The 27,000-nt window shown below is 43.2% G+C and overlaps 1 protein-coding gene across 1 annotated transcript in view; it reads right to left on the bottom strand.

Annotated features, from left to right (window-relative positions):
- Positions 1-27,000, bottom strand: part of b3gat2 (beta-1,3-glucuronyltransferase 2 (glucuronosyltransferase S)) — a 71,695-nt gene that overhangs the window by 26,919 nt on the left and 17,776 nt on the right. Inside the window, exon 2 of the mRNA XM_074676389.1 lies at positions 10,662-10,806. Within this exon, the coding sequence (XP_074532490.1) occupies positions 10,662-10,806 (145 nt within the window). The remainder of the gene's footprint in view (positions 1-10,661; positions 10,807-27,000) is intronic.

Genomic DNA, 27,000 nt, shown 5'->3' on the forward strand with positions numbered 1-27,000 from the left:
ATCCCCGACCCGGAGAGGGCACTACACCCTTTTCCGGCTGAGGACCATGGACTCGGATTTGGGGTTGTTGATTCTCATCCCAACTGCTTCACACGGCTGCGAACCAATCCAGAGAGAGTTGAAGGTCACGGCTTGATGAAGCCAACAGGACCACATCATCTGCAAAAATCAGTGATCCAATCCTGAGGTCACCAAACCCCCTCGACACCCTGGCTGCACCTAGAAATTCTGTCCATAAAAGTTATGAACAGAATCGGTGACATAGGGCAGCTCTGGCGGAGTCCAACCCTCACTGGAAACAAGTCCGACTTACTGCCAGCAACACGGACCAAGCAGCCCACAAAGTCGTCTTTCCTACACCAGGAAATTTTGCTCTCTCCTCTCCTCTTCTCTACTTTCCTTTCCTTACGGGGACCCGAGTACGGTTCCAGGGTTACTGAGGGTTAAACACTTTCATGTCCTTGTTTCGGGCACTCCTGAGACAGAAGCAGTGCTTCAGCCTGAGGTCCAGAGGGCTATTTCATGTGTGTGTGTTTGTGTGTGTGTCAGTGTGTGTGTGTCAGTGTGTGTGTATCTCTAATTTGTTTCTAGAAAATTGCATGTGGGCATGGTTGTGTGTGTCCTTGAACACGTATTGTTGTCCGCTCATATCAGTTGGAGTGCCAGCAGGTGCCTGCTTACGTGACTCTCAAATAGAACCAGTAATTCAGTGTGTGTGTGTGTGTGTGTGTGTGTGTGTGTGTGTGTGTGTGTGTGTGTGTGTGTGTGTGTGTGTGTGTGTGTGTGTGTGTGAGATGAAGAGCACTCCACACCATCATTGTCCAGACTCTGCTGTGTCTGAATAAATGAGACGGAGCCGTGGAGAAGAGGTGAACAATGCAGACTTGTATAACACAACACTAGGACACACACCCGCGCTCGCTGAGCACTCTGCAGACACACACCATACGAAAGCTCATGAATAATAATTGATGAGTGTATAAAGTTCAGCCTGTGTGTTTGTGCAGCCTTTGTTTTCCTGCAGGATTTAAAAATACTAACACGACAGGCAGAGCAGCAAATCTACACACCCACAAAGTCATGAGGAGCAGCAAAACCAAGTCTGTTAATTAAACTGTGTGTGTGTGTGTGTGTGTGTGTGTGTGTGTGTGTGTGTGTGTGTGTGTGTGTGTGTGTGTGTGTGTGGTGTGTGTGTGAAGAGTAGTATTTTCTTTAAATTACTAAGACTAACTGGAACCACTTTAAAGTGATACTCCGGGATGGAACAAGTTGGGTCCTATCACAAGGTTTAGGGCAGAAATTACCCCTACAGCAGTGATTTTGTGCAGCAGAAGCCCAGGGCGCACACACCAAACACCCCCTCCCTGCTCCTCTGCTGGTTTCCTCTGCACTCAGACGGGGCCATATTTTACTTGACCAAAAACACAAATAAACAGACTCCCACCGAAAAAATCTGATATCGGTCTGCATTCACACTTTATTTAGAGAATTTTCAGCGCGTTACTTTCACACAAAAACACCGCTAAATAAGGCTCTAGTTCTCATCATGTCGTAAAAGGGCGCTACCTCCGCTGCAGAGCCACAGCTGGGTATGAGGCGCTCACCGCTTAGTGTATCAGTCTGCGCGTGCGGCGTGCCAGATATAAACAAACGCAGGTAGTCTGCCAGGACGAAGAGACACGATGAGAACTAGAGCCTTATTTAGCGGTGTTTTTGTGTGAAAGTAACGCGCTGAAAATTCTCTAAATAAAGCGTGAATGCAGACAGATATCAGATTTTTTTGGTGGGAGTCTGTTTATTTGTGTTTTTGGTCAAGTAAAACATGGCCCCGTCTGAGTGCAGAGGAAACCAGCAGAGGAGCAGGGAGGGGGTGTTTGGTGTGTGCGCCCTGGGCTTCTGCTGCACAAAATCACTGCTGTAGGGGTAATTTCTGCCCTAAACCTTGTGATAGGACCCAACTTGTTCCATCCCGGAGTATCACTTTAAGGACCCATGCGTCTGACTCAGTGTTGTGACAAAAATGTTTTTATTTTTCTCTTAAAGTTATTTTTGGGATTTTTATACCTTCAGAGGACCAATGTTGTTCCCATCAACAATGATAAAATTATTTTGTTGGCACCTTTTTTTCCCCCACAACCATAAGATAGTGACAAGCCAAACACAACTCTTTGATGAGGAAACACAATGAGAGGTTTGTGAGTTTTCTATGGTGAGACCAGACTGGATGAAGATGGAACTGCCTGGTCTGTCAGATGTTCAAATTGCAAAGCATGTCTGCCTATCCTGTGTATAATCAGTTTATCAAAAGCTGAAAAGTATCAGCAATGTTGCTACATCCTGTCCTTGTTTGGCCACGACCACCACCTGACATGCAGCACTCATACTGCACAGCTGCAGTCACAAGTCACACACACCCCTCCTCAACCGACATCATTATAAAGATGCTCACACATATGGAAAGGGAAGCGCTGTTTAGTTCCATTCATTCAGATGAGTTATCGTTCTTTAAATACTAACTTAAGGCTGTCAGCAGCATAAAAATGTCTGGTTGATCTGGGGTCAACTGTCAGAAATGATATTATACCATGGAGTCAACTTCTATCTAGTTCTGACTGTTACAGAGCTACAGGTGTTTCAGAACCAAGAGTGGCTGTGCTAACTGGCGACTCTAAGCTGAAAGTGTCAGTGATAGTCAGTCGAGAGTCACCAGTCAAAAGGGTCACACTTTACACCAGTGTTTCTCAACCCTGGTTCTGGGGCCCCCCTGCCCTGCATGGTTTTTATGTTCCCGACTCCAACACACCTGATTCAAATGATCAGCTCGTCATCAAGCTCTGCTCGAGCCTGATAACGAGCCATTCATTTGAATCAAGTGTGCTGGAGTGGAGTAACATCTAAAACATGCAGTAAAAAGGGACAAGTAGCGGAAGTCACATACACACCAAGGCAAAAAAAGTACAGGGGGTGTATTTTTTTCTAACTTGGCCATTCAGACTATATTAAGATCGCGAGCTCCCCCACTAAGAGGCACAGCTGTGGGTCACGTGACCGACAGGCACCCTATGGCTGTAGGCAAAGCCCTTGCCACTACCAATATGGCCGCTTTAGCCAATGTGCTTCATTTTCTGACAGATGTAAAAGTACGATCCACATCCTGGCAGTATTCTGGATACTAACATCGGAATATGAAATATGTACTGGGTCAGCATAATTTTCAACACTGTCAGGTAACAAATTATCGTACAAACCTGCAGCTAACACCAAATTGTAGCAGACAGTCTGTTGAAAGGGAGTATAACATTAAAGAAGGACTAAAGTGTTGGTGACAATCACAATGTGCTTGGTGGAGGTCTGATTGATTTATTCATTCATAAAGTAATAAGTTGAAATATGGTGATATAACTGTTTTCTTAGCTGAATGACGGGGGTTCGTTCTGATTGGATGGCACAGCTTTTACGTCTGGAAATAACTGCTCATTATGGGTTTGGTACGATTTGAGCCGCAGTTATAGGCGGATCTGCCCGCTGTGTGTGGGCCAAAATATTTTTAAAAACAAGCAGGGCGGGATATTAGTTTTTGAAAATACCCAGCTACGTGTGTACAAAGCCCTAGAAGCATGGCTACACTAGTGCATCAACAGGACATAAATCAGCACAGGTGTGACAGAGACACAGGTGAAACTAATGAGTGCAATCAAAGAGGGAAACAGACAAGGACAGGAAGTAAAGCTAAACCAGACACACGGTGAATAAGAACTACTGAACAAAACAGGAAATATGAAAGATGAAATGCACACAAATATAACACACATAGGCTGTGTCCCAATTCAGGGGCTGCAGCCAACGAAGGCTGAATTCGAACACCAACTACGTCACTGAGGTGCGTCGAAGGCTGTCCCATTTCAAAGGCTCCTCCAAGTGTGGCCAACGAATCCGGCCTCCTTTTTAGGTGTCACAAAGGATGGATTTGGTGAATCCTTCGTAGCCTCACATATCCCAAGATCCATTGCGCTTGAACGCCGAAGATGATTAACATCAATGAACTCCAGAAGGAGTCCTGTTTTATGTAGATGTGAAGGATTTCTGTGTGATTGTACTTTCTAAAACGTTACAGAAGATTTTGTTTAACTGTGTAAAAATGTGTTGTTTGGGCTCTTTTTTGGTAATTTACTTTAGAAAAACATTTCTTCTATATAAATCTTTTCATTTAAAAAAAATGTGTTCATGGATGTAAAATCTGCGGTAAAAAAACTTACTTGACTTGGTGTTTTTTTAAACTTTTTTTTTTTCTTTTTAAACAGGGAATTCAAAATATACATTTAATCATTTCAGCAGCTTGTATTTATTCTATTTTTTAATCTACCATCCCCCTAGCACTTCTTCAAATGTTGAAAATATTCATTGTTGCTTAACTCTCGAGTAAAAGGTGTTAATAATAATAATAATAACAATAATAATAATAATAATAATAATAATAATAATAATAATAATAATAATAATGTAAAGTCAAAAAAATAGTAAAAAAAATCCTTGTTTTAAAAGTAAGATTTTGGTTTACTTGTGTTTGAATCAATCAATCACGTTTATTTATATAGTATATTTAAAAACAACCAAGGTTGACCAAAGTGCTATACAGTCTTAAAACACAATCAAATAAAAGCAAGTTTTAAAATAAATAAATAATAATAAAACAAATGTGTTTAAAGAGAAAAAAACAGTAAAAACAACAAATAGACAATAAAAAGCAAAAGAGGACCCCATAATAAATAGAAAAAAGGGTAAAAAAATAAATAAACATGATTGATTTGAAAAGTAATGTAAACCTGACAGCTGAGGGCGGAGCTGTGTGGCATCAAAGGTGACAAACAGGAAATGCTCCGCAGACTGGGCTGTCTCAATTTAGTTTGGCCTTGGCGGTCTACGCAGACCACAAAGGCCAGGTCCTCCAAAGGTCTGCAGCCTATGGAGGCTCCAGACCCTGAATTGAGACACAGCTATAGATTACTAAACAACATGGAAGACCAAAGGTAACTAGTGATAGAAGAAAACAGGAAAGAAAGTAATGAATTAAAGACAACACAAAGAACAAAAGAGAGACTCATGACGGAGTTCAGATGGATGCTGATGGTTTCCAGATACTCTCCAGAGGAAAACAGCATTTCTTTAAATATGAAGAGATCAGTTGATAAGTTAGCTTTTTATATTTGTACATCATTTATAACTATAGGAGAGCTGTATCTGTGAATATGTGAGTAAAGCTTTCCTAACATTGAACAACCTGTCAGTGCCTCTCAGAACCATCAGATGGAATACCTGGAGTGAGCTATAGCTAATCGATCCTACCTCTTGCAAAAAGGGAGTATTCTTACCATTCTTCTTGTTATTTGCTGCATCACTGGGGCATGTCCTGTTAAACCTACAGTGATCAGTTCCAGAGTTAATGTGAAATAAAGAACCCTCCAGGTGTACACTGTAGCATCTTTTACACTACGTGCTGTAAGACGGCAGGACAGACGGGTTTATAAGACGCCTCAGACTCTCATTCTGAAAACACAGGTTCCTTCAGCTCTGATCAAACCTCCTCTGGTGCTTTGTAGAACGGTTTTACTCCGGCAGACTCTGCAGTCCGTCTCTGTAGTTTATCTGAGGGGTAAACAATCAGGCGAGGGAACACAGGAGCGGCTGCGTGAAGGAAGCACTGAGGGAATACTGAACTGCGAACATCAAATCTCATTTTATGGTGAATTAATCCATGAAAAACAGAAGAGCTGTGTGATCTCCTCGGATGATCAAACAGAGAGAAACATAGAAACAAAGACAGAGAGCAACGTATATTTTATATGTCTGTCCTCTCTGATGTACACCATCAGGCCTGAACAGTCCAGCTGACTCGAACGCTTCTGTTATCGATGAAGTAAATCCATCTAACTGTTTGATGTTTGTGTTTTCTCACAGGATTCAGGACTTGAAAGACAAATGTTTCTCTCTCAGCGTAGATCAGAGACTCTGCTGTGAGCTTTTGAATAGCTCTTCTTCTCTTGCACTGCATCGTTTTGACCTCCAGCTGTGACATGAATATCTCACTGTTCTTCATCTCAGAGTAAATATTTGAACGGCCCACTGTGAGACACAATCCAGCAAAGAAAGTCTTTCCAAAGAGTCTGTTTTACAGCAATCAATGTAATCTCTTAAACAGGATGAGCATAAATAAACTGAATTTAGTTTAAACTGAATAAAGATAAATTATGATCCTGTATCTACTGTTTTGATTCCATGAAGTCAGGTCTTGCTCTGGTGAGAGCTGTGCACCTGACGTGATGTGTTAATTAAGAGAAAGCCAACATCCCAATACAACCAAAACATCAACATCCAGGCAGAGGAGAGGGTTCAAAGCAGACACAGACACTGAAACACATGTACAGAGGCCCAGAAGTTATAACTGAGCAGGATTATTCCTGTAAAAGTTGACATTTTATCTTTTAAGAGGATCCTGCAGACTGTACCTTTAAAGTTCGTCTCAAAACTTGAACCAATCATGATTTTCCTTTCAAGTACGACACTAGTCTGTTAAGCCCCTTTCAATACCTCGTTCCTTCTTACACCACTTCCTGTTTTACTCCTGTGTCTCATCTTTTTTCAGTTCCCGTCATGTTTCCCCCTCACAGCTGATCACTGGGCCCCTTCCTGATGTGCTTTACAGGTGTCTTGTTTTGTGAACACTGACTTGTAGTCAAGACCGCCTCAGCAGAGACCAAGACACTACCAGGACCAGAGGGTAGCAAGACAAGACTAAGACAGAGACGAAAGAAATTTAGTTTTTTAATTAGTTAGTTAAAACTGTATCTCTTTAACCATATTTTCTTGATACATACATAATCAGTGCCATGGTCGGGGCACCCCAGTCTAAAATATCTGGACACACCCCTGCTTGTCAGAAACAAATCCCTCTGCAGGTACATTATGTTGCTTCGATCATCAACAGCTGGATAAATGCTAGACTGAGGGTTCAGCTCATGGAATAGAGGCAATGACAGTGCAAAATGGGACTTTACTTTCTCCAGGTAAGGGTCAAACATCTCCCCAAACATGCACACCGTCTCTCTCTCTCGCTCTCTCTTTCTCCAATTAAGTTGATGTGGATCACCCATCAGCGTCCGGTCTGCCTCTCCTCAGTCACAAACAGGATGAGCGCAGAGGTTTGTCACAAAATACTCAAAGGGCACGTAATAATAATGATGTAACATTAAAGAAGGTTGTGCTCTGCAAAGCCAGCAGTGTCCCTGAATATGGTAGGCTTCCCCCCCAAGATCAACGTGTCAGTCCGAGATTCATCGAGACTGGGAGACCCAGAGACCAAGACAAGACTGAGAGCAAAGACAGTTGAGGCCGTGACAAGACCGAGACCATGAAAAAGTGATCCAGTGACCAGTCTCAAAACCAAGACCAGTCTCGAGAACTAGGGGCGGACTGGCTGTCTGGACATTCTGGAGAAGTGCTCCCGCCCAATAGCGGCGGCCGTCTTCGGGCAGAACAGGCTGTTGACAGACCTGCAGCACCGGCCGTCGTCGGGCTGAACCGGCCTTTCATACAACGACACAGGGGGGATGCGTCCTGTTGTTATGGGCTGGGACGAGTTAAAGTCCAGGGCTGTTTTTAAGTCCCAGTCCGCACTGTCAAGAACTATAAGTCTAGTGAACTCCCCCTTAGTGTTTAGACCCAGGTGTTCCCTTCACTGCCTGTCGATGTAGAGAATTCTTTGATTTTGCAGTGATTAAGCATTTCTTACTACTTGTGTATGACCTGTTTCTGATTCCTTGTTGTAGAACCTTGTACCTTTGTCCGTCTATAAAGCCCCTTTTCCACCAAGCAGTTCAGTCCAGTTTATTTTGGTACTGCACCCTTTTTGTGGCGTTTCCTTTACCAAAACCAGTTCAGGTATTTTTATGTATTGCGTTTTTCCCTGAACATTTTATATTTTGTCAACTATTAGTCCTTTAGCCTCTTTTAATTAAAATCTTTTCAAAATATCCACAATGTATGCTTTTTGTCTGTTGTGGCTCAGATGAGGGCTCCTAAAATGAATTAATAATGGATGTGGATGTTTATATGTTAGTTTTGTGTTTTGTCTCAAAATAAGAAATTCCTAAGGAGAATCTTCATCACCAAATCCAATGTTGCTTTGAAAAACCATCACAAAACTAAGACAGATCACCTGATCCAAGAAAACAGAAAATGGGATTTCCAAATCCAGATCATTTTGATCCAAGTACATTTTTTTTTGAACAACTGGGTCTTCATGATCATTTTGGCAGTTGTCACAATGAAGAGGCTGTCAAAAGCTTCTCATTCAGAATGTCAATAGAGGATCTATTTTTGTGTTATAAATAAAAGGATAGAAGATTAAAGTGCCTTAAGAGTAAAACAATTTATGATAGTTATTTAATTAAAATATATTAGAAATTTGGTACTAGTCACAATAATGATCTGTTTTGCTGTAAAACATTCAAAATGTGAAAATCCCACCAGAGGTTTTCTTAGACCAGGTGGTTTTCACTCTGTTATATCCTCCTTCAATAAAAAAACACCAACTCATGACAGAAAAGTCCACACAGTGGTGACGGTTAATGGAGCTAATACAGTGTCTGCTGTATGGAAAAGTTGCTGGAGGCATACCTCATGTCTCACACACAAACACACACACTCAACCTCATTGTCCAGGACTCCATTAAGGCTGACCTGAGTCTTGAGGTTATCTTAGAGAAATGTGGAGCTATTGTCTGATTCTTCCACCACAGCTCCAAAGCTAATGAAAAAACTGTTGGGGACAGATTGAGCTCCAGATGCCTGTTACGTTTCTGCAAGTCACATGACGTGAAGGATAGGGGTCACGGACAGGGAAACAAAAAGATAATCTACACTTTTATTCAAAAAAAGAATAAGGCCTCTGGAGTCTGAAAGGTGGAGTGTAGGTATGACTCACCACAGCCACCCACTAATTCTACCAATAGAGGACATAAACTAATCCAAAAAGGCCTCAATCAAAGGTGGAGTCACTTGGTGGGGAGAAAACACTAAGGGCGTATTCAGACCTGGACTGTTTGGTCCACTTTAAACGGACCAGGGTTCGTTTCCCACGCTGGTGCGGACTTTTTGAGGTGGTCTCGGTCCGCTTCCAAACGAACTCTGGTGCGGTTCGTGGTTCTCTGGTGCAGGTCTGAATACAAACCAAGGTCCATCCGAACTAACTACAGGATACATGCACCTTTTGGGCCTGTAAAGCCTCCGTAACCTAACCATCTTTTGTTCATACCTGATCCACGCTGTTGCTGGCATGTTGTTGGTCAGGACACGCAGAGCATAGCATCTCCTTGCTGATCGCATTCGTCTTCGCTGTTCCAAAATTTGAAACGGTGTTGTTAAGCCTTCTTTGAAGGAGCTGCTCTTGAAACTGAAAATGATTTTGCAGCTCTAATAAGAGCACAAACACACGTTTACCTCTATTTCCAGGTCTGTATTCTGTGTGCCGCCCTTTGTCAGTGCTGTCCAATGAGAGCACTGATTGTCACACACGTGGATGTGTTTACAGAATATAGTCCACTTGCAAAAAGTACAATCTGAATACGAACCACACCAATCGAAAAAAATAAAGTCCGCTGTTGGTCCGGACCAAACAAGTTGACCAAAGGACTTTTCTGGTCTGAATACAGCCTAAGTGAAAAAATGTCCTTAGAGGTCAACTCACAAAAACTGGTATTCACCCTCTTCCCCTCGAAACACGCACACACACACTCTCAAAACACTCATTCCACAAACCAAAAGCTCACACGTAGCTGGGTATCTGAACCGCATTAAACCACATCTCATACGTTTAAGCCTGTCATCCACATGATTGATAATACCTGGCTGTGAGTGACCATGCTAACTGTTTTAAGGCAGACATGGCCTTATATACCACCCAGGCTTATGAGCAGCAGCTGGGTGCAATGAGGACAGGTGAGCTGAGTGAGAGGCTCATTAGGGGGAGTGCTGGAGGTAACAAACCACCTCCATCTGTAACAATGCCACAGCTCAAACTAATACAGTCAGCGGACACACGGTGCTGCATGCTGGAGAGGCTGCATCCACAGCAGGCATTTATTATTCATTTTCATTTATGTTCATTGTTATTTGTGTTCTATTCATACATTTTTGTTAATATTTATGAAAAATATTCATTATTTATGTGTTTTTGTGAATTCATTTGATTGTTTAAAAAAAGGACACCAAATAACATGCATATTAAAATTGATAAATGAACAGTATTTGTCTTTGGAGATGTCTGAACTGAAAGTACACATATTAGTTTGAGTATTGAATAGAAAGGCCAAAAAACATCATCTGTATCGTATCAAGTCATAAAAATTACAAACCCACAAGAATAAAACAAGCTCTCTCTTTGGGGAAAAAAAAAAGGTTCAAGAAAAGAGTTGAAATGTTAATGTTGGTTTCACACCACATCTGGGCAGTAACCCAACTCTTGCGTAGTGTTAACTATGATCATCTCCTCCCAACCCTCTGAGGTTGTAGAGTTCTATAAATGGATGAACAGATCACTGTTTGGTGAGTGATGTAGACATAGAACCATCAGTTTCATTGACTCACACTTCTGTAGTTTTCCCTACCTGCCATGTCAGTGGCAAAGGGACGGTCAGGTCTCCAGCCGGTGTACCAGCCCACAACTTTTCCCCCAGACACCAGGGGGCGCTCATAGGCTCTGCCTCCTACAAATCCCACAGGCCAAATAGACACGCCGCGAGTCCCTCGCATCTGCAAAGAGAAGAGAACAGAAGAGAAGGGGGTGGGTTCAGTTAGACTCAACTGTCAGCCAATAAGTACTGTTTGTCCAACACCACCAGAGGGACCTGGGTTCAGTGCCTTGCTCAAAGACACTGAATGCAGAAGCTGTACAGGCTGTGAGCTACACCTACCCCTGAGCTACACCTACCCCTGAGCTACAGCTGCCCCTGAGCTACAGCTGCCCCTGAGCTACAGCTGCCCCTGAGCTACAGCTGCCCCTGAGGTTGTGAATGAAATATTTTGTGGTAAGTAGAGAGACATTTCAAACTTTGTTTTCATTGACTTTTAGATGAGAATAAAATAAACAGAGGTTAAGTTTAGACCTTTTCAGAAACTGATCAAGTATAACAGTAGTTTCCTGGGTAATTTTTTGCTTGTGCCCTATAACTAACTGGGCCAGCCCCCGGGACAGATGTAATCTGTTCCTTTGTCATTAATAGGAGAACAAAATGAAGAGACAGTTACACAGCTGGCTTATCCATTCAGAATACTTTTGATCCACCTGCACTCCTGGTTTGTCATCACCAAATAGCAGAACCTTTGGTGATATACTGTATAATCTCCCAGTGTCTCCACCTCATCCTCCTTACAATAATGTTCTCCATCTTTTAAGATCATGTTAAAAATAAAGACTAAAACAGAGAAATATGGGAAATCACGGGTAAATCCTGAGTGACATACATTTATTTTGTCTCTTTTTTCTTCGTCTTTTCTCTCCCTCTTTTCTTTGAATTAAATGAAATGAGAGAACCAGATATATACTCAGTATCAGATGTTAAGGCTGTTTATTGTTTAATTGTAAGATGTGCATCAAACTTCCAGCTGCCGTCAGGTTAACTTTCCATTATGACAAACGGCTTTAATCTGACATCAGATGTGACAGGACAGTTAATATAGATATAAATGTATATGCTGGTTCAGATGGTTACATTAAACAGTGATTGCTGTGATTTTTTATTGCATTAAAATGTGCCTGACACTCTGGAAACCTGGCTCTGAGGCTTTGTTGACATGTGCGCACATGTGTGCCTGTCACCAAATTACAGCTGCGTGGGGTGCGCTCCACTCTGCGCTGAGGATAGACCAGGTTGGAGCTGGTGAGCTTTCAGCGCACTTTCTGCACTGTTTTTGGCACGAAATCGTCACTGCGCTAACATGAATCTGCTGACAACTCCCCCTGGTGCGCCGTCACGCCCATCTCTGCGCAGACGGTCTACCAAATTGTCAAATTGGCAGTGCACGGCGGTGCACTGCAAGAAATTAACACTGCACGGGTTGTGCCAGGCTTGCGCCCCCTGCGCTGCGCCATGAAATTACAACCCTCAGGCCCAAATCTTCCCCCATAGTGATTTCAGTCAGAATGAGGAAACGTACATGGACACATGACGTTAAGCTGTAGTCTTTTAAAAAGGAAAGGAAGTCCAAAATGATGCTCTGTGACTGCTTGCAGGGTAGGATCATTGTCTCTGGTTGGCCGAGGAAAACCAGTCACAGGACTACGTTAAGGTCAAAGTCTGATCAACTGTTCTTTCCCTCAAAGACAACTTTTTGTCTCGCATACAGTGAGACCAGAGACTGTTTCTGCATTATCACACCTCTAGATTGTCTCTGCGTGTCTGTGACAGAGAAACGTGTCTCATTTCCACTCCTGGTGCCCTTGCAGCCTGTTGGTTCAGACACTTCTCCTCTTCTTTCAGAAATCAGCCAAACAGCCTGAAGCCGCCTGCTCACAGCACAACAGAACGGAACAGATCAGATCCTTCTCCTGTTTCTCCTGTTGACTGAGGGATGTAAGATCATTGATAGGACATCTGTCAGTCTGTTATCGGCATCTTAGTTAAAAGACACCTGCCAGGAGTAGAGTGACCTTGGACCCACGGTGACTGCAGGAGGAACATTAAACTGTTGAAGCACACAAATACAGCGCTCATGGACATTTTTCTGACCAAGTCACATTTTTAACACACACAGTTAGAGATAGACTGATGCGTTCTTATTCAGGCTCGATGCTGATACCAAGTGTTAGTAGTGAAAGAGGCCAATAACAGACATTTGGAGCTGATATTCATTTGCAGTAAAAGTGAAAATACTGGGATCAAAATTTGGAATAATACAAACTCCAACACTTAACTTCCTTTAAATGCCTCTGAAAATATGTTTATTTAACAGCTTTGGGGCTCAGCAGCATGTCTTAAAAATGTAAATGAAAAAATAAAAAAAAATAAAATGCTCCCAAAAGTTTTCTACAGTGAGTAAATTTTTTATAAAAGGCTCTGGGTGTAACCTTTCATATGGTGCTGTGGGTAGGACAGCGCTAGAGACAGAATAGTGACTGCAGACGGAAAGGAGTGGCTGTTTCAGAGCCAAAACAAAAGTTTTATACTGATTTCTTATCGGCTGTCGGAAAAAGCCAAAAATCTGCGCCTATAATCTGCTGGGCCGATAATCTGCTGGGCCAATAATCAGTCTTTCCCTGCACACAGTTACATATAAGTAGTAAAACGTTAGGCTGTATTTAAATTACAATAATTTTAATATGGTTTGTCTGGGGTAGATATTATATTGTATCATGATAAAGTAGATATAGGGGGAGATTCTTGTTGCCATGCGCCTGTTGCGGCTGCCTGTTGTGGCAGCTCTCTCTTCTTTGTTTCTGGTAAATTTCTCATCTCTTTTTTGTCATTTTTGTATTTGGAGTGGATCATCACTCCGTTGGTCATGGACACCAAACTGTTTTTGTCTTCAGTGATATTTTTGCTGCTTTTGCTCCTGTGTTTGTCTGGAGATCCTACATGTAACCATGGCCGCATTGTTTAGATGTAAAATCACCTGTTAGGAGCCTGTAGCATGTCATAGCATGTAGCATGGTGCAAGGCCCGATGTTTTCCCACAAGGTGAGGAGAAGGAGGTGAGAACGACGTGCTGGTTCTCAGGTGTGAGCTTAGAAGTGACGACATGGACCTGTCCTTCCATCCATCGTTATTAGGAACGTAAGATCTATCTCCAAGAAGATGGACGAGCTAGCTGTGCTAACCCAGGAACAGAGAGAATACCAGAATACCAGCTTATTATTGTTAAAGTAATGGTGGTCAGAATTTGAAAGTTGAGATACCGTATCATTTCAAACAAAGCACTGATATTTTGCACATACTGAAAAGTCGATCTCTCATCTGGGCTTGGCCCTGGATCCTTAGTTCTAAATATGCCCTGTTCCTCTGTATTCATGCATAAATCCCACCCAAGGACTCAGAGTTCATTTCTCCTTGTAAGTATTTATTATTATCGAATGCAGCCGAGATACTGACCGCATAAGAATTCTTGTTGACTGACTCTGTTGTCTTTTCTTTGGCTCTAACTTAAAGGATACGTTTAATTTATACAGCTTTTACATTGTTTATGGAATAAAGTAGAACAAAATACTCACCCAGAAGGCTTTCCTGATCCAAGCAGTGCTTCGGGAGATATTTAGATCCAAAATCGTGCAGCGAACGTCCGTATCATGGGATCCATTGGGGCATAGACAGCGCCGCTCCTAAAACTGCATTAATCGTCCAAAAACTCGTGTTTTTCACCAATATTCTATCATGGTCTGCTCCAGGTTTGTCCTCTGCTGCAGTCTGTGTCACTCCAGACAGCGCTGTGTGGCTGTACTGACCTCTGAACTGACGAAGACTTTGTTTACGTTTGCCCCTCAAGGAAAGGGGGAAGTGGAGTCAGCTCTCCAAAGAGTACTGCGCATGTGTGGAGGGGCAAACGTAAACAAAGTCTTCGTCAGTTCAGAGGTCATTACAGCCACACAGCGCTGTCTGGAGTGACACAGACTGCAGCAGAGGACTAACCCAGAGCGGACCATGATGGAATATTGGTGAAAAACATGAGTTTTTGGACGATTAATGCAGTTTTAGGTGCTGTCTATGCCCCGATGGATCCCATTATACAGACGTCTGCTGCAGATTTTAGATCTAAATATCTCTCGAAGCACTGCTTGGATCAGGGAAAGCCTTCTGGGTGAGTATTTTGTTCTACTTTATTCTATAAACAATGTAAAAGCCGTATAAACCGAACTTATCCTTTAAATGGCTGTGTGTTAATGTGCACCACATTTGTCCAATTGAGGTGACACTCATTGGTTCTGGTGCAAGTGTGTAATCAAGTCAAGTAAACCTACTATCCACCCCTTTAGCCCAAGTTTTTCACCAACCAAACACCATGGATCCAGTGGTTCCATCACTTCAACAGCTGAGCTAACAGAGTGGAACAGTCTAGGTTTGCTAAATCGAGCATTTCTGTTCTTGTTCCACTGTTTCTGCTTCTGTGTGTTGTTGCTGTTGCTGTTGTTGTTTCTGTGTTGTTGCTGTTTTTTCTGTTGTTTTTGTTATTAATGTTATTTCTGCTGTTGCTGCTGTTGTATTTGTGTTCTTTTTAATGTTTTCGTTGTTAATGCTGTTGTTCTAGTTGTTGTTTCTGTTTTATTGTTTTTGTGTTGGTGTTATTAATGTTGTTGTAGTTGTGCTGGCAGCAGTTGTTTTTGTCAGTTTGTGTCAGAAAAGATGATGGTCACAGATTTTCTCTGTTAACAGGAAACAGGTGCGTTGTTGTACTTCAAACCTTCACTACATGACTGGCTGTGACAGCTCAGAAACCAGCACATCACCGTGTTTCCTTCTTTTCTGTGCAAGGTTCCAGATGTTGATCATTCATCAGTAAGCCTGATCGTGTGGACATCTGTCCCACACAGACGTCTGATGAGCTCCTGCGCTAAGTGATGGAGATGAGGGTTGTTGGCCAGCTGCTTCATCTGAACACTTAACTGCTGACACTGTGTTGTTTTTATGGTTCTCAGTTAGCCATTATAATGAGACTGTGGCCAGCCTGCACAGTTATGGGTCTATAAAGGACTCGCCCCCCTCAGTGAATGGACTCAGGACCACACTATGAACCTCACAGGCCTTCTTAAGGGGACTCCTTTAAGACTGGAGGATAGGATCGCATTGAGGGTGTATTTTTGTCTATGCAGAGCTGTATGTGATAGACAGTGATGCTGAGCTGTGGTAACAGTCAAACCATGACCAGGCCTTTGACTCTGAGATATTAAAGGATGATAAAAATAAATATCACAGCAGCCTCGGAGTGTGTTTGATCTGATATGAGACAGATGATATTTCAGATGTTGTCTCATGTCTTCTGTGTCGACACAGGCCGTCTTATCAACAACATCTCAATGTCAAACAGCTAGCTGGGAGCCAAACAGAGCTGCAGGGTGACAGAGCTTCACCAGATGGTACATTATTCTGCTCGCTGCAGAATGCTTCAGCTCACGCTGCTTTTTCATGATGCCATCTGCACATTACTGCTGCCACAGGAAAAGTTTACTGACACAAACTTCCATTTCTACCTCATTTAAGCTGGAGGAGAATTCACAACATGCTGCTCTGCAGACACGTCCTGACAGCAGGTACCGTAAAAAAAGAGAGAGCTGTTAGAGTTCAGTCTTCAGGCATGAACTGGAGAAACATAACAGGTCACAGATCAGATCAGAATGTTGGACTTTGCAAACGGGCTGAGTCTGATACACAGCTGTGATGATACATAGACAGACATATAAACAAATGCTGAGTCCAAAATCACTCCCTATCTACTATATAGTGAATACAACATTTTGTGAGCATGGTGGTTCACTAAATAGTCCACTCAATGTATTCCACAATACATTTTGAAAAATGGTAAATCAGCGATGCTCACTATGGCCCTCATTTATCAATCTTGCGTGGGAATTGGCGCAGATCTGGGTGTAAAAACGATCCTACAGCAATGTTCACGTGTGATGTGCGAACCAGGGCATTACGAGAAACAGGGAACTTCTCCATGCTGGTGATGGACAACGCCATAGCAACAGAGGTAGAGAGGAAATGACGCCGCATTGTTTGGCAGTCGGAAAAGTAGAGGGAATCAGAAAAAAACTCACCTGCAAGGAAATCACTGCAGTGATCCAGCAGCGTGGATGTGACAAACTAAACTACAGCAGAGTTTAAAACATTTGATTCACACATCATTTGTTTATACCTTGATTAATTAACCCATGATGTCTGACTATTAGAAGCCACAATATCACTAAATGTGTCAGTATCTGTCAAGTTTATTTAGATTTATTCAGATTTTTTGTTTTTGCGTGTGGCTAATCCTTGTTTCTTATCTTTTTCAGTTCCTGTCTACCTGCTTTTCCTCACCGGTGATCACCTGGCCCCTTCCTAATGTGTTGCACCTGTGTCTTGTTTAGTTCACTCCCCTTTCCTTCTTTAGCTCTGGGGTTCCCTCACTTCTCTGCCAGATTACCACTATCCCCTAGTAGATACATCCAGCCTGCTTTAGCTAACAGATCTTCGTGTTTTTGTTCCTGTGCCCGAACCTGGTTTTCTGATTTTTGTCTGTCGGATTTTTGTTTCGCCTTGCTGTTTGTCTTCGTGTACTGAGTTTTCCCTCGATTAAAAACTTGTGAACATATTTTGACTGTCCCTGCGTTGGGTTCCTTCCACTGCGCCTGACAAAATGTTTCCGTTCAGGTCCAGAAACGTGGAAAGTTGTCTTAAAGATGTGTTTGAGCTCTGAAAGAAGCTGCAGACTCCAGCCTGAACCTGTCACAGACTGAGGAGGAAGAGGAGCTGAAGTGTGTCCATCGTGCACAATCTACGCACGGGTAGATCTGAGTTTATGGTTATTTGTACCACGAGATGAGCTCATAGGTTGTGATCTCGTGTAAATGAACTTCTTCTGTTAATAAATAGCCACTTTTCACACACAGTTCATTTTTATACGATAACATTGTGTGGAGTGAAATAATAATCTCCACAGTGAATTCTGTAATTAATACAGCTTCCTTAAAAAAATCCAGGCTAAAAGTTTGATCCATCGTCGTCTGGATGTTCTTTGAAGAGACTTTATCATGGACATGGGAGTGTATTAAAAACTGTTAACAGCATCTTTGTTTTTAATTTTTTAAGTAAACCGAAAGAGGAAACACATTTTTTTGAACGGAGAAATCAGCTGACAGCTCGCGATGCTCTTTCATAGCAAAGTATCTTATAGATTGGTGGAAGAAGAGTGAACTGTTAGAAACATTCTTGGTGTCAACGATCTAAATATTAATCTAAGAACACAGATGGTTCTCCCTCGCTGCACCGCTCTCCCCGCTGACATGAAACTTGCGTACAGAAACTCAGACCTGTCGTGGGATTTGAGCATACCTGACGCCCACGTTCAGATTGATAAATGCCGATCTGTGCGTGGAAAGGAGCATACACCCACTTTTCAGGCGTACGCCCCCTTGATACATGAGGGCCTATGTGAGCAATATATACCATCATGCATTAGACGTGTGAAAAAATATGAATAGAGCAATATATTGCAATACTTTGTCCTGTGATAAAATATCGCTATTTCAACTCTTAGGGCTCTAATTTCGTAGACCAGGCGCCTGCCCTGCGCCGGCCTTCGCCATGCGCACAGGGCGTGACTGGTGCACTTTGCAAGTTGCCTGCATTGCCAAGAGAGGCGCAGTACAGGCGCACATGAGCGCAGAGCTGCGCGTCCACGCCTCCCTCCGTGCAAATGGCAGAGAGGGAGGAGAAAAGCCGTGAGTGGGTTTAACACAGCCGAGCGCTGTTTTCACCAATCAAATGAGCACCTCTCCTCGCCTTTAAATGCCCTGCGACTGAGGCCCAGCGTCTGATTGGTCTGACTGATCTCTAGCACCACGGAGAGAGTGTTGGTAGCGGAGACGGTCAGAGCCGCTGTGCCTGCAGCAGGTCAATGGACAGCGGGGCACATCGGAGGACACGACGCGTGTCACCTTGTGGGCCAGCTCCCGGGACAGATTTAATCTGTTCCTTTGTCTTTATCCGGAGTAAAAAATGAAGAGACAGTTACACAGCTGGCTTATCCATTCAGAATACTTTTGATCCACCTGCACTCCTGGTTTGTCATCGCCAAACAGCAGAACCTTTGGTGATATACTGTATACTCTCTCGGTGTCTCCACCTCATCCTCCTTACAATAATGTTCTCCATCTTTTTAGATCACGTTAAAAATAAAGACTAAAACAGAGAAATATGGGAAATCACAGGTAAATCCTGAGTGACATACATTTATTTTGTCTGTTTTTTTCTTCGTCTTTTCTCTCCCTCTTTTCTTTGAATGAAATGAAATGAGAGAACCAGATATATACTCAGTATCAGATGTTAAGGCTGTTTATTGTTTAATTGTAAGATGTGCATCAAACTTCCAGCTGCCGTCAGGTTAACTTTCCATTATGACAAACGGCTTTAATCTGACATCAGATGTGACGGGACAGTTAATATAGATACAAATGTATATGCTGGTTCAGACGGTTACATTAAATAGTGATTGCTGTGGTTGTTTATTGCATTAAAATGTGCCTGACACTCTGGAAACCTGCCTCTGAGGCTTTGATGACATGAGCGCACATGTGCGCCTGTCAACAAATTACAGCTGCGTGGGGTGCACTCCGCCTTAAAATGATCTTTAAATGATCTTGAAGGGCTCCAGAAGATAGGCAGTAAAGCACCTATTTGTTCTCAGGAGTTCACAGGATCCCTGTATACATTTTTTCTACCCATGTCATCTTAGGGGCCCTATGACACCAGGATCATTTGCCTCTGCTTTGATAGAACCAGTCCCAAACACAGCCCTGTGCCCTCCTGTCCATCGGTCTCAGCCACATTTCAGCCTGCAGCAGACTCCGTCATGCAGTATAAAGCTCCTGTCTCATTATAAATACAGATATCTTCACCTGGGGGCAGAAACTGTGCTGAGATAACAAATAATTCATCTCTGCCACACAAGAAGAATGGCCTCAGAGCCGACTGGGTGTTCGGGAGTCTCTGAGTCCTGACAGATTACAGCAGCAGCAGCTCAGTCAGAGGACGTCAGCTATTTACAAGTAAACAAAGAAAAAAACATCACATTTCATCAGACTCACTGCTCAGGCAGTGTGTCTGCAACAAGGCTACAGCATGTCTGGAAAAGTGTTGTAGGCCGACTCCAGTCCAGAACTTGAGCTGGAGTCTAACTTAAATCTGCATATGTAGGGTACTGAAAACTGGTTCCTGTTAAGAATCAATAAGAAATGATTCAGTCCATCCACAGCATCCACCTTTAATGCTTGATGATTCCCTTGTCAATTCTTAGCCTAGCAGATGAAAACAGTTTCCCAAGAAAACTCTGATTCAGGATTTTCTGCTTGAAGTTTTACTGAAGAACTGAACACACAAAGAAATGTACATTACTCTCTCACACCAGCTTCCTATTCAATACATTTAACATGTGATACATCTCCTAATTAACCAAAAACTTTACTAACAAAAAGGCAGTAGCTTGATAACATAATTGGGAAATTGCATTGATGTGCTAGTGGGTAGCATACATAGATGTAACTTAAAACCGAATTTCAACTTTCATCAGAGAAACATCTCAACATTACTCTTTGTAAACGATACGGAGAACTCCAAATGTCAAAATATGAACAGACCAATGTGTTCCAGACAGGACGATAGAGGAACTATAGCTCAAAGCATTGCTATAACCCCTCTGAGACACTAGGTGGCCCATTTTAGTGAATAACAAATAAAAGTTTGTACTTATTTTAAATGGTTTGAATTCTGAACTATCTAGATCCAGTGACCAATTTCCTATTTATTTACTTACAAACATTATAAAATGTTGTTGACACAGAAAACCTGTAAAGCTAGTTTTTGTTAGGAGAAAATTCACAGGAGGAACTGATAGAAGGAATCTATAAAGAATTGGATCAATAAGCAGAATCTATAAGGGCATTGGTAACAATAAAATCTTATCAATACCTATACCTTTATGCAGGACTTGTGACTCGACTCATATGCTGATGACCCAGACTTGGACTCAAGCTCTGGCTGCATTGGGACTTGGAGGAGGACTAGGGCTTTTCCAACCATAAAAGCTTTGTTAATTCTATTCATCATTTCTTCAGGTCTATGGTCCAGATAACAGATCCTTTTTCAGGCTAACACTGACACTTGTTTAACATGCATTCAAGTTCACGACAAAAAGTTAATAAATGTACAACTTTGTCTCTATACTTGGCAGCTTTTCAGATTCATCTAGCCGCTGTTTTTTCCCTTTTGATTAAAAAGCTACAAATCCGGCTACTTTCTGGATTTTTGAGACTGACATCAAAGTAAGTATTGTTTTATAGCCCATTCATGCTCATCGCTGGATCCAGACGGAGCCCTCTGTATGTGCTCTGCATTCATTTTGGCTGTACTTCTGCAATGTTCCATCAAGCTTATGGATGCATGTCAAAAGGAGCAGTACCACTGGAAACTGTGGGGGGCAGTGTTGCTGTTACCACCCAATACATAGCTGTAGTGAGACACAAAGAAAGAAATAACAATGAAAGAACCACGCGGCAACCTCGAGTACGACACAATACTGAAGTGCTAAAATCTGCCGTTTCTCAAGTGTGCGCTTGAGGCTAGCTCTGGAAGTACAGGAAGTCACAAACACACCAAGCCAAAAAAAAGGTGTTTTCACAGCAGAAATTAACCTATTTACAGCCTGGTTCAAAAAACGTCCTCTGCTAATTTCACTATTGGCACCTACTGTACAGGGGGGTAATTTTTTCAAACTCGCCCAATCAGAGACACAGCTCAGGTCACTTGACTGACAGGTAGAGATGGGTACCGAACTAGGTACTTTTACAGGTAGCGACCAAATTCAATCAAAAGTACCCGGTACCGATTCACGTAAAATCAAAAGGTACCACGTTTAGGTACCTAAATACAAAAATATGTATGATTAATTAAAAAAAGCCGATGTGCTTCATTTTCCGTTTCAGAAACAGATGGCCAACATCGCCCATCTGCTATGTTTTATACAGCCTATGGGAGGGATATTTGTGATGTTTTAACGGCCTCACCAACCACCACTTCCTACAACACTGCCTTCCAGTTTTGTCTGTTATGAAAGTGATACATTAGCAACACTTCCTCCACGGTGGCCATGTATGTTTTTGAGTTTGTTGTTGTCATTAACTTTTGACTCTTGGTTGCCCCCCCAGTGGATGTATTGGTTAACAGCAGTGCCAACGTAAAGGACACGCGGTAGCATGTGAGCAGTAAGGGCAACATCGTTTGAAAAGGACATGCATTTTCATACTGAAGGGACGAAAGGTGGGTCTTACTCTTCTCATCGAGCAGCAAGGGCTGCCGTGGGCCCCTCCCCCATTCCAAACTACTCACAGAAGGAACAGTCCATCTCACTCACGCTGCAGTCCCTCCCAGGCTGGGAATCCCAGCTGTGGCCAGAGCAGAAGGCGATTGCATGCTAATGAATTGCAAATATCCTGCCGCTGTCAAACCCTTTGGTTGATTTTAAACACAAAATGTAATATCTAAGATAAATCACCCTATTTGACTTAGAGATAAGTTTAGAAACATCACATGAATAAGCTGCAGCTTGGCACAGTGATCAGCTCTGCAGACTCTCAGGTGAGCAATGGAGGTGTGTACACACAAAGAGACTCCTCATGATGAAGTGTATGAAATCCATTATGGATGTGCTTGTTCCTGCCTCCTGCCCTGGATAAAGAGACGTTACGGGGTTGTTTGCACACAGGGATGAGTGCTACGGGTGGCTGAGCCGGGTGTGATTTTAATCAAGCCAGTTTTTATCACAGTGTTATTCATATGCACGGCAGAGGCAATCTGAGGAATGAAGGAAGAAATGAGCTGAGGGGAAACGAATGAATCACATTACAGAGACTTAGGGACGAGCAATGAAGCTGTGAGGCACCCGAGCATGATGTGTGTCCAAACAAACCAGAGGATGACGGCGTGTGTGTGTCGATTGATGTGTGGTTGTGTGTTTGTGAGTGTAAACTAAGAAAGCTTCTGTTGGTGTATCCACAAATCTGTTTGCATCAGGAGCTCTGTCTGACTACATTTGGAAAGAATCCTACGCACACACAGAACTTTAAGCAGAACTTGGAGTCACTGTCAGGGCTTAAAGTGATCTTGACATAGCTTCACTTTTATACATTAGCCTGTTTATTATCCATGATTCACAATGAGATGAACAGTGCCACAATCAGTGAATTCTAAAACCAATTTCTCAGTATCTGTGGACGGGTTGGATCCTTCTGAGAGAAGATGAATCTATTTGAAGCATGCAGACTTAAAGTTCCTCTGATGATGCTACACCAGAGGGTAAAGTTTAGCAGTGAGAAGTGAGTGTCCAGTGTTCCCCCAAAGTTACAGCCTGTGCATTCAATCAGATTCTTCTGATAAGAACTTGTGTTAACTTAAAGTTCTCTATGCCTGATACATTCTGCTTATTACTTCTATGGACAGGACTTCTAGGCGCAGTCAAGTGGCGGAAGTAGCCAGGTTTGGAGGTCTTAGGATCCCATTTCTGCTTTTTGGAGATGATGTGGTCCTATTGACCTCATCGAACACTGACCTCCAGCTCGCACTGGGGAGGTTTGCAGCTTAGTGTGAAGCCTGGAAGAAGATCAACAAAACAGTGTGTACCCACAGAAAGCATCGCAAATTTTTTGCGCGTTGATATTACATACAAAGCCAATTTAAAACCGCGAATTGATGCTGCATCAGGACGAGCAAAGAGCGGCGTCAAGCATTTAAGCTTTGAGGGTGAGCGGTGAGCGGCGAGCTTTCCAGTGAAAAAACGCTCGCTGCTCACCACTCAACGCTTGACGCTCGAGTTGAAATATTTGAACTTTTCGAGCGAGCGAGCGTCTTGACGCGCCGGGACAGCCTATCAGCATGGAGATCGTCACCGACAGGCGCTCCGCAGCTGGAATGGAGCGCCTGTAGTTGGTATCCAGGCGGGAGATCCTGGCACCAACCCTGGATAGCAGGTCTTCAAACTGGGCAACAGTCAGCCTGAAGTACCACTGGAACCAGCCGTCGACCAGACGCAGCTCCTGCAAGAGACGGTGGAACTCACCGAGCTCACACCATCTCCGTTGGGTAGCATGCATCCAGTTCCGATGCGGCCCGCAGCTGACTTCTCGACAGCAGGTACAGAGCAGCGATGGTGGTGATCGGAGCCATGTTCGATGATGGAATGATGATGGTACCAGCGTCAAAACTCGAGCGTCAAACGCAGCGCGATGTCACTTGACCCGCTAATACATTCGCTCTCAATGCTTTCGTTGGGTACGCAACGTAAATCTAAGGCCCTGGTTCTCAGCCGGAAGATGGCGGACTACCCACTCTGGGTTGGGAGGAGTCTTTGCCCCAAGTGGAGGAGTTCAAGTATCTCAGGGTCTTGCTCATGAGTGAGGGGAAAATGGAGCGAGAGGTTGACAAATGGATCAGGGTGGTGTCAGCAGTGATGCGGGTGCTATACTGATCTGCTGTGTTTAACAGAGGGTTGAGCCAGAAAGCAATGCTCTCAATTTACCACTTATTTTATGTTCCAACCCTCACTTATGGTCATGAGCTGTGGGTAGTGCCCGCAAGGACAAGATCACCGATACAAGTGGTTGAAATGAGCTTCCTTTACAGGGTGTCTGGGCTCAGCCTTATGCTGCCTTACATTTACATTGGAACTAAGTGGAGAGTGGGAATGACGTCATTAAAAGGGTTCCAGTTGCCAAGTCGAAAAACTTGCCCTATTTCTGTATATAAACATTGAATAATAGTACGTATATGGCTGATTAATTGTGATAAACACTAGTCAGAAATTCTAAAATAAAACAGGAGCTTAATTACTGTTCACGCCCAGGGCAGCCATCTTTGATTGTGTGTTCCCAGTAGGAAATTCTGACTCCTGGGGGGCGTTCCAGTTGAAATTTCTCAGTCAGAACTTGTAAATTCTGACTTCGGAGTACAAATGGAAGAGAGAGGATAGAGATAGGGTTTAGAGCTCAGACAGCCAGGAGAGCCTTGAAGTAGGGCCACTACTCCTCTGCATCAAGAGCAGTCAGATGAAGGCTTTTGGGCATCTGGTGAGGATGCCTCATGGACGCTTCACTGAAAAGGTGTTTGAGGCATGCCCATCTGGGTGGAGACCTCTGGGTCGACCCAGGACACAATGCGAAGTATTATCTCTCAGCTGGCCTGGAAATGCTTGGTATCGCTCCAGAAGAGCTGGTGGAAGTGGCTGAGAACAGCGCTTGTAACCATGAATGCGGAGGGAACACTGTGGATATGACACCCTGCTGTACTGGGGGCACAGCATGTCTGTGCTCCATGGCACAGACTGGCTGTCTGTGCTCCACTAAGTGGACCATGTATCCAGTGGTTCTTACAGTGGGTTTTGTGTTTACGAGATGTGTTGATGGGCTATACCATGTTAGACAACTTTAAAAATAGTGTAATAAAGATTACGCCTGTCCATGCAGTGTTGCACAGGTACGGCTATGAGGAAAGGGCACAGGTAGCCCTTTCCTCCCATGAAACACCTTAATGTACAACAGGGTCTTATAACCACTGTGTTCCCTCCTTACTCAGTCACATAACATCAACAAAAATTTTTATCCCATTGAATAATGTTTTTTTTTTCTGCAGAACTCTAAATGAAAATTTCTGTGAATGTTATGTATTTTCACCTCATTTGAATCAGGGAAATTTTACTTTAATTTAAAGGTTTTTGATTGGCAGCTGTAGCTTCCGGTCATTCTTTTTTTGCAGGGTTTTTTTTCTAACAGTGTGTTTAATTCTTCTTTTTGGCTTGGTGTGATGTGGTGTCAGGTCTTTCTGGAGCCAGCCTCGAGTAAACTACTCTGCTACTGGATGCCTTAAATTTCCCTCGGGACAGATAAAGTATCTATCTATCTATCTATCTATCTATCTATCTATCTATCTAGACAGTAAATTTTAGCACCTCCACTTCCATGTTTTGATCAGGGGGTATCATTTGAATGTAAATGTCTGTAACACTAAATCAAGCTGTAATTCAGCAGTCAGGATTCCTGATGAAAGCCAGTTTCTCTTTAAAAAGCAGCTTTAATAAACCCCCAGCGTCTGTTAGGAGAAGTGTGTGTCAGTACACAGCTACACAGCTGTCATGGACAAGGGAGAAAGAGATTTGATGAGGAAGAAGAGAGAGGGCTTGTAGCCAGACTGCAGTTTCCATGTGGAAAAGCAGCAGGACAGAGCAGAGTACTGGTGCTTTACACGTTTTAACATTTACACCGGCTCTTAAAAGCCTCTAACCTTTCTGTCACCTTCTTCTCTCCTCGTCCTCCCACACACACAGCACGGGCAATTTCTCCTGGCGAGGTTTGTCTCCTCTCTGCTTCACTTCCCTGACTCCCCTCCCCCTGCATCCTCCCTTCTCCCACTACACTATGTAATTATGATAATTGCTCAAAGGGGTTTGAAGAAATTAAATTTCCCATTTTCTGCTGGATCCTTTCTCCCAGCAGTTCCTCTTTGTGCGCAGTGTCCTGCAGGTGCACTCTATCGTATGTAACGTTTGCCTGTCTGCCTTCACACCTTCATGTATGTGACACAGTTTGACCACCTTTATCAGTTTTCTGCACCCATCAACTTCCCAGTAGGAGGTCTGTATGGAAGAAGAAAACTCTTAATGTCAGAATATATTGTGGCAGCTTTGAGTCTTACACCACACAAGGACTAAAAACTGAACGGTTGACCTGAAAAAGCTCCCGAGGAGCTTGGTGTCCCACAGTCACACCTCAGCACAGAGCATTTTGCGTAAGTACCTGCTCCCTAAAATAGTTCTTTTGACTGCTGCTGAGCTCTCAGGGCTGGAGGGAGCTCAATTATTCAAAAAAGGTCTGACGAAGTCTGGCCTGGCTGACAGGCTGCTGCAGCTGAATCAAACGGCTCTGCCGTGCTGCCGTCAGCTGAAAACCTCCATCCTCAGAGTCAGCTCTTCAGGAGTGACGGAGGGGAACAGGCAGCGCTTAATTCTCCTGATTGCTTGTTTTGAAGCCAAGTTTGAACGGGGTGCTTTAAAGCAAACGTGGGCAGAAGGAGGCAGAGATAGGATCAGGGCTAAGGACTTATAAGTATATGCCAGTATCGTCCACAGAGGACAGTCAACACTGTAAGCTCAAGCTCAAACTCCAAACAACTCAGACATTTGTTTTAAACGTCTGTCCACATGATAACTGCAATA

The sequence above is a fragment of the Halichoeres trimaculatus genome, unplaced genomic scaffold, assembly GCF_033239565.1.
Source record: "Halichoeres trimaculatus isolate MK-OKI-2021-1 unplaced genomic scaffold, fHalTri1.1 fHalTri1_scaffold_8, whole genome shotgun sequence".
Taxonomy (NCBI): Eukaryota; Metazoa; Chordata; class Actinopteri; order Labriformes; family Labridae; genus Halichoeres; species Halichoeres trimaculatus.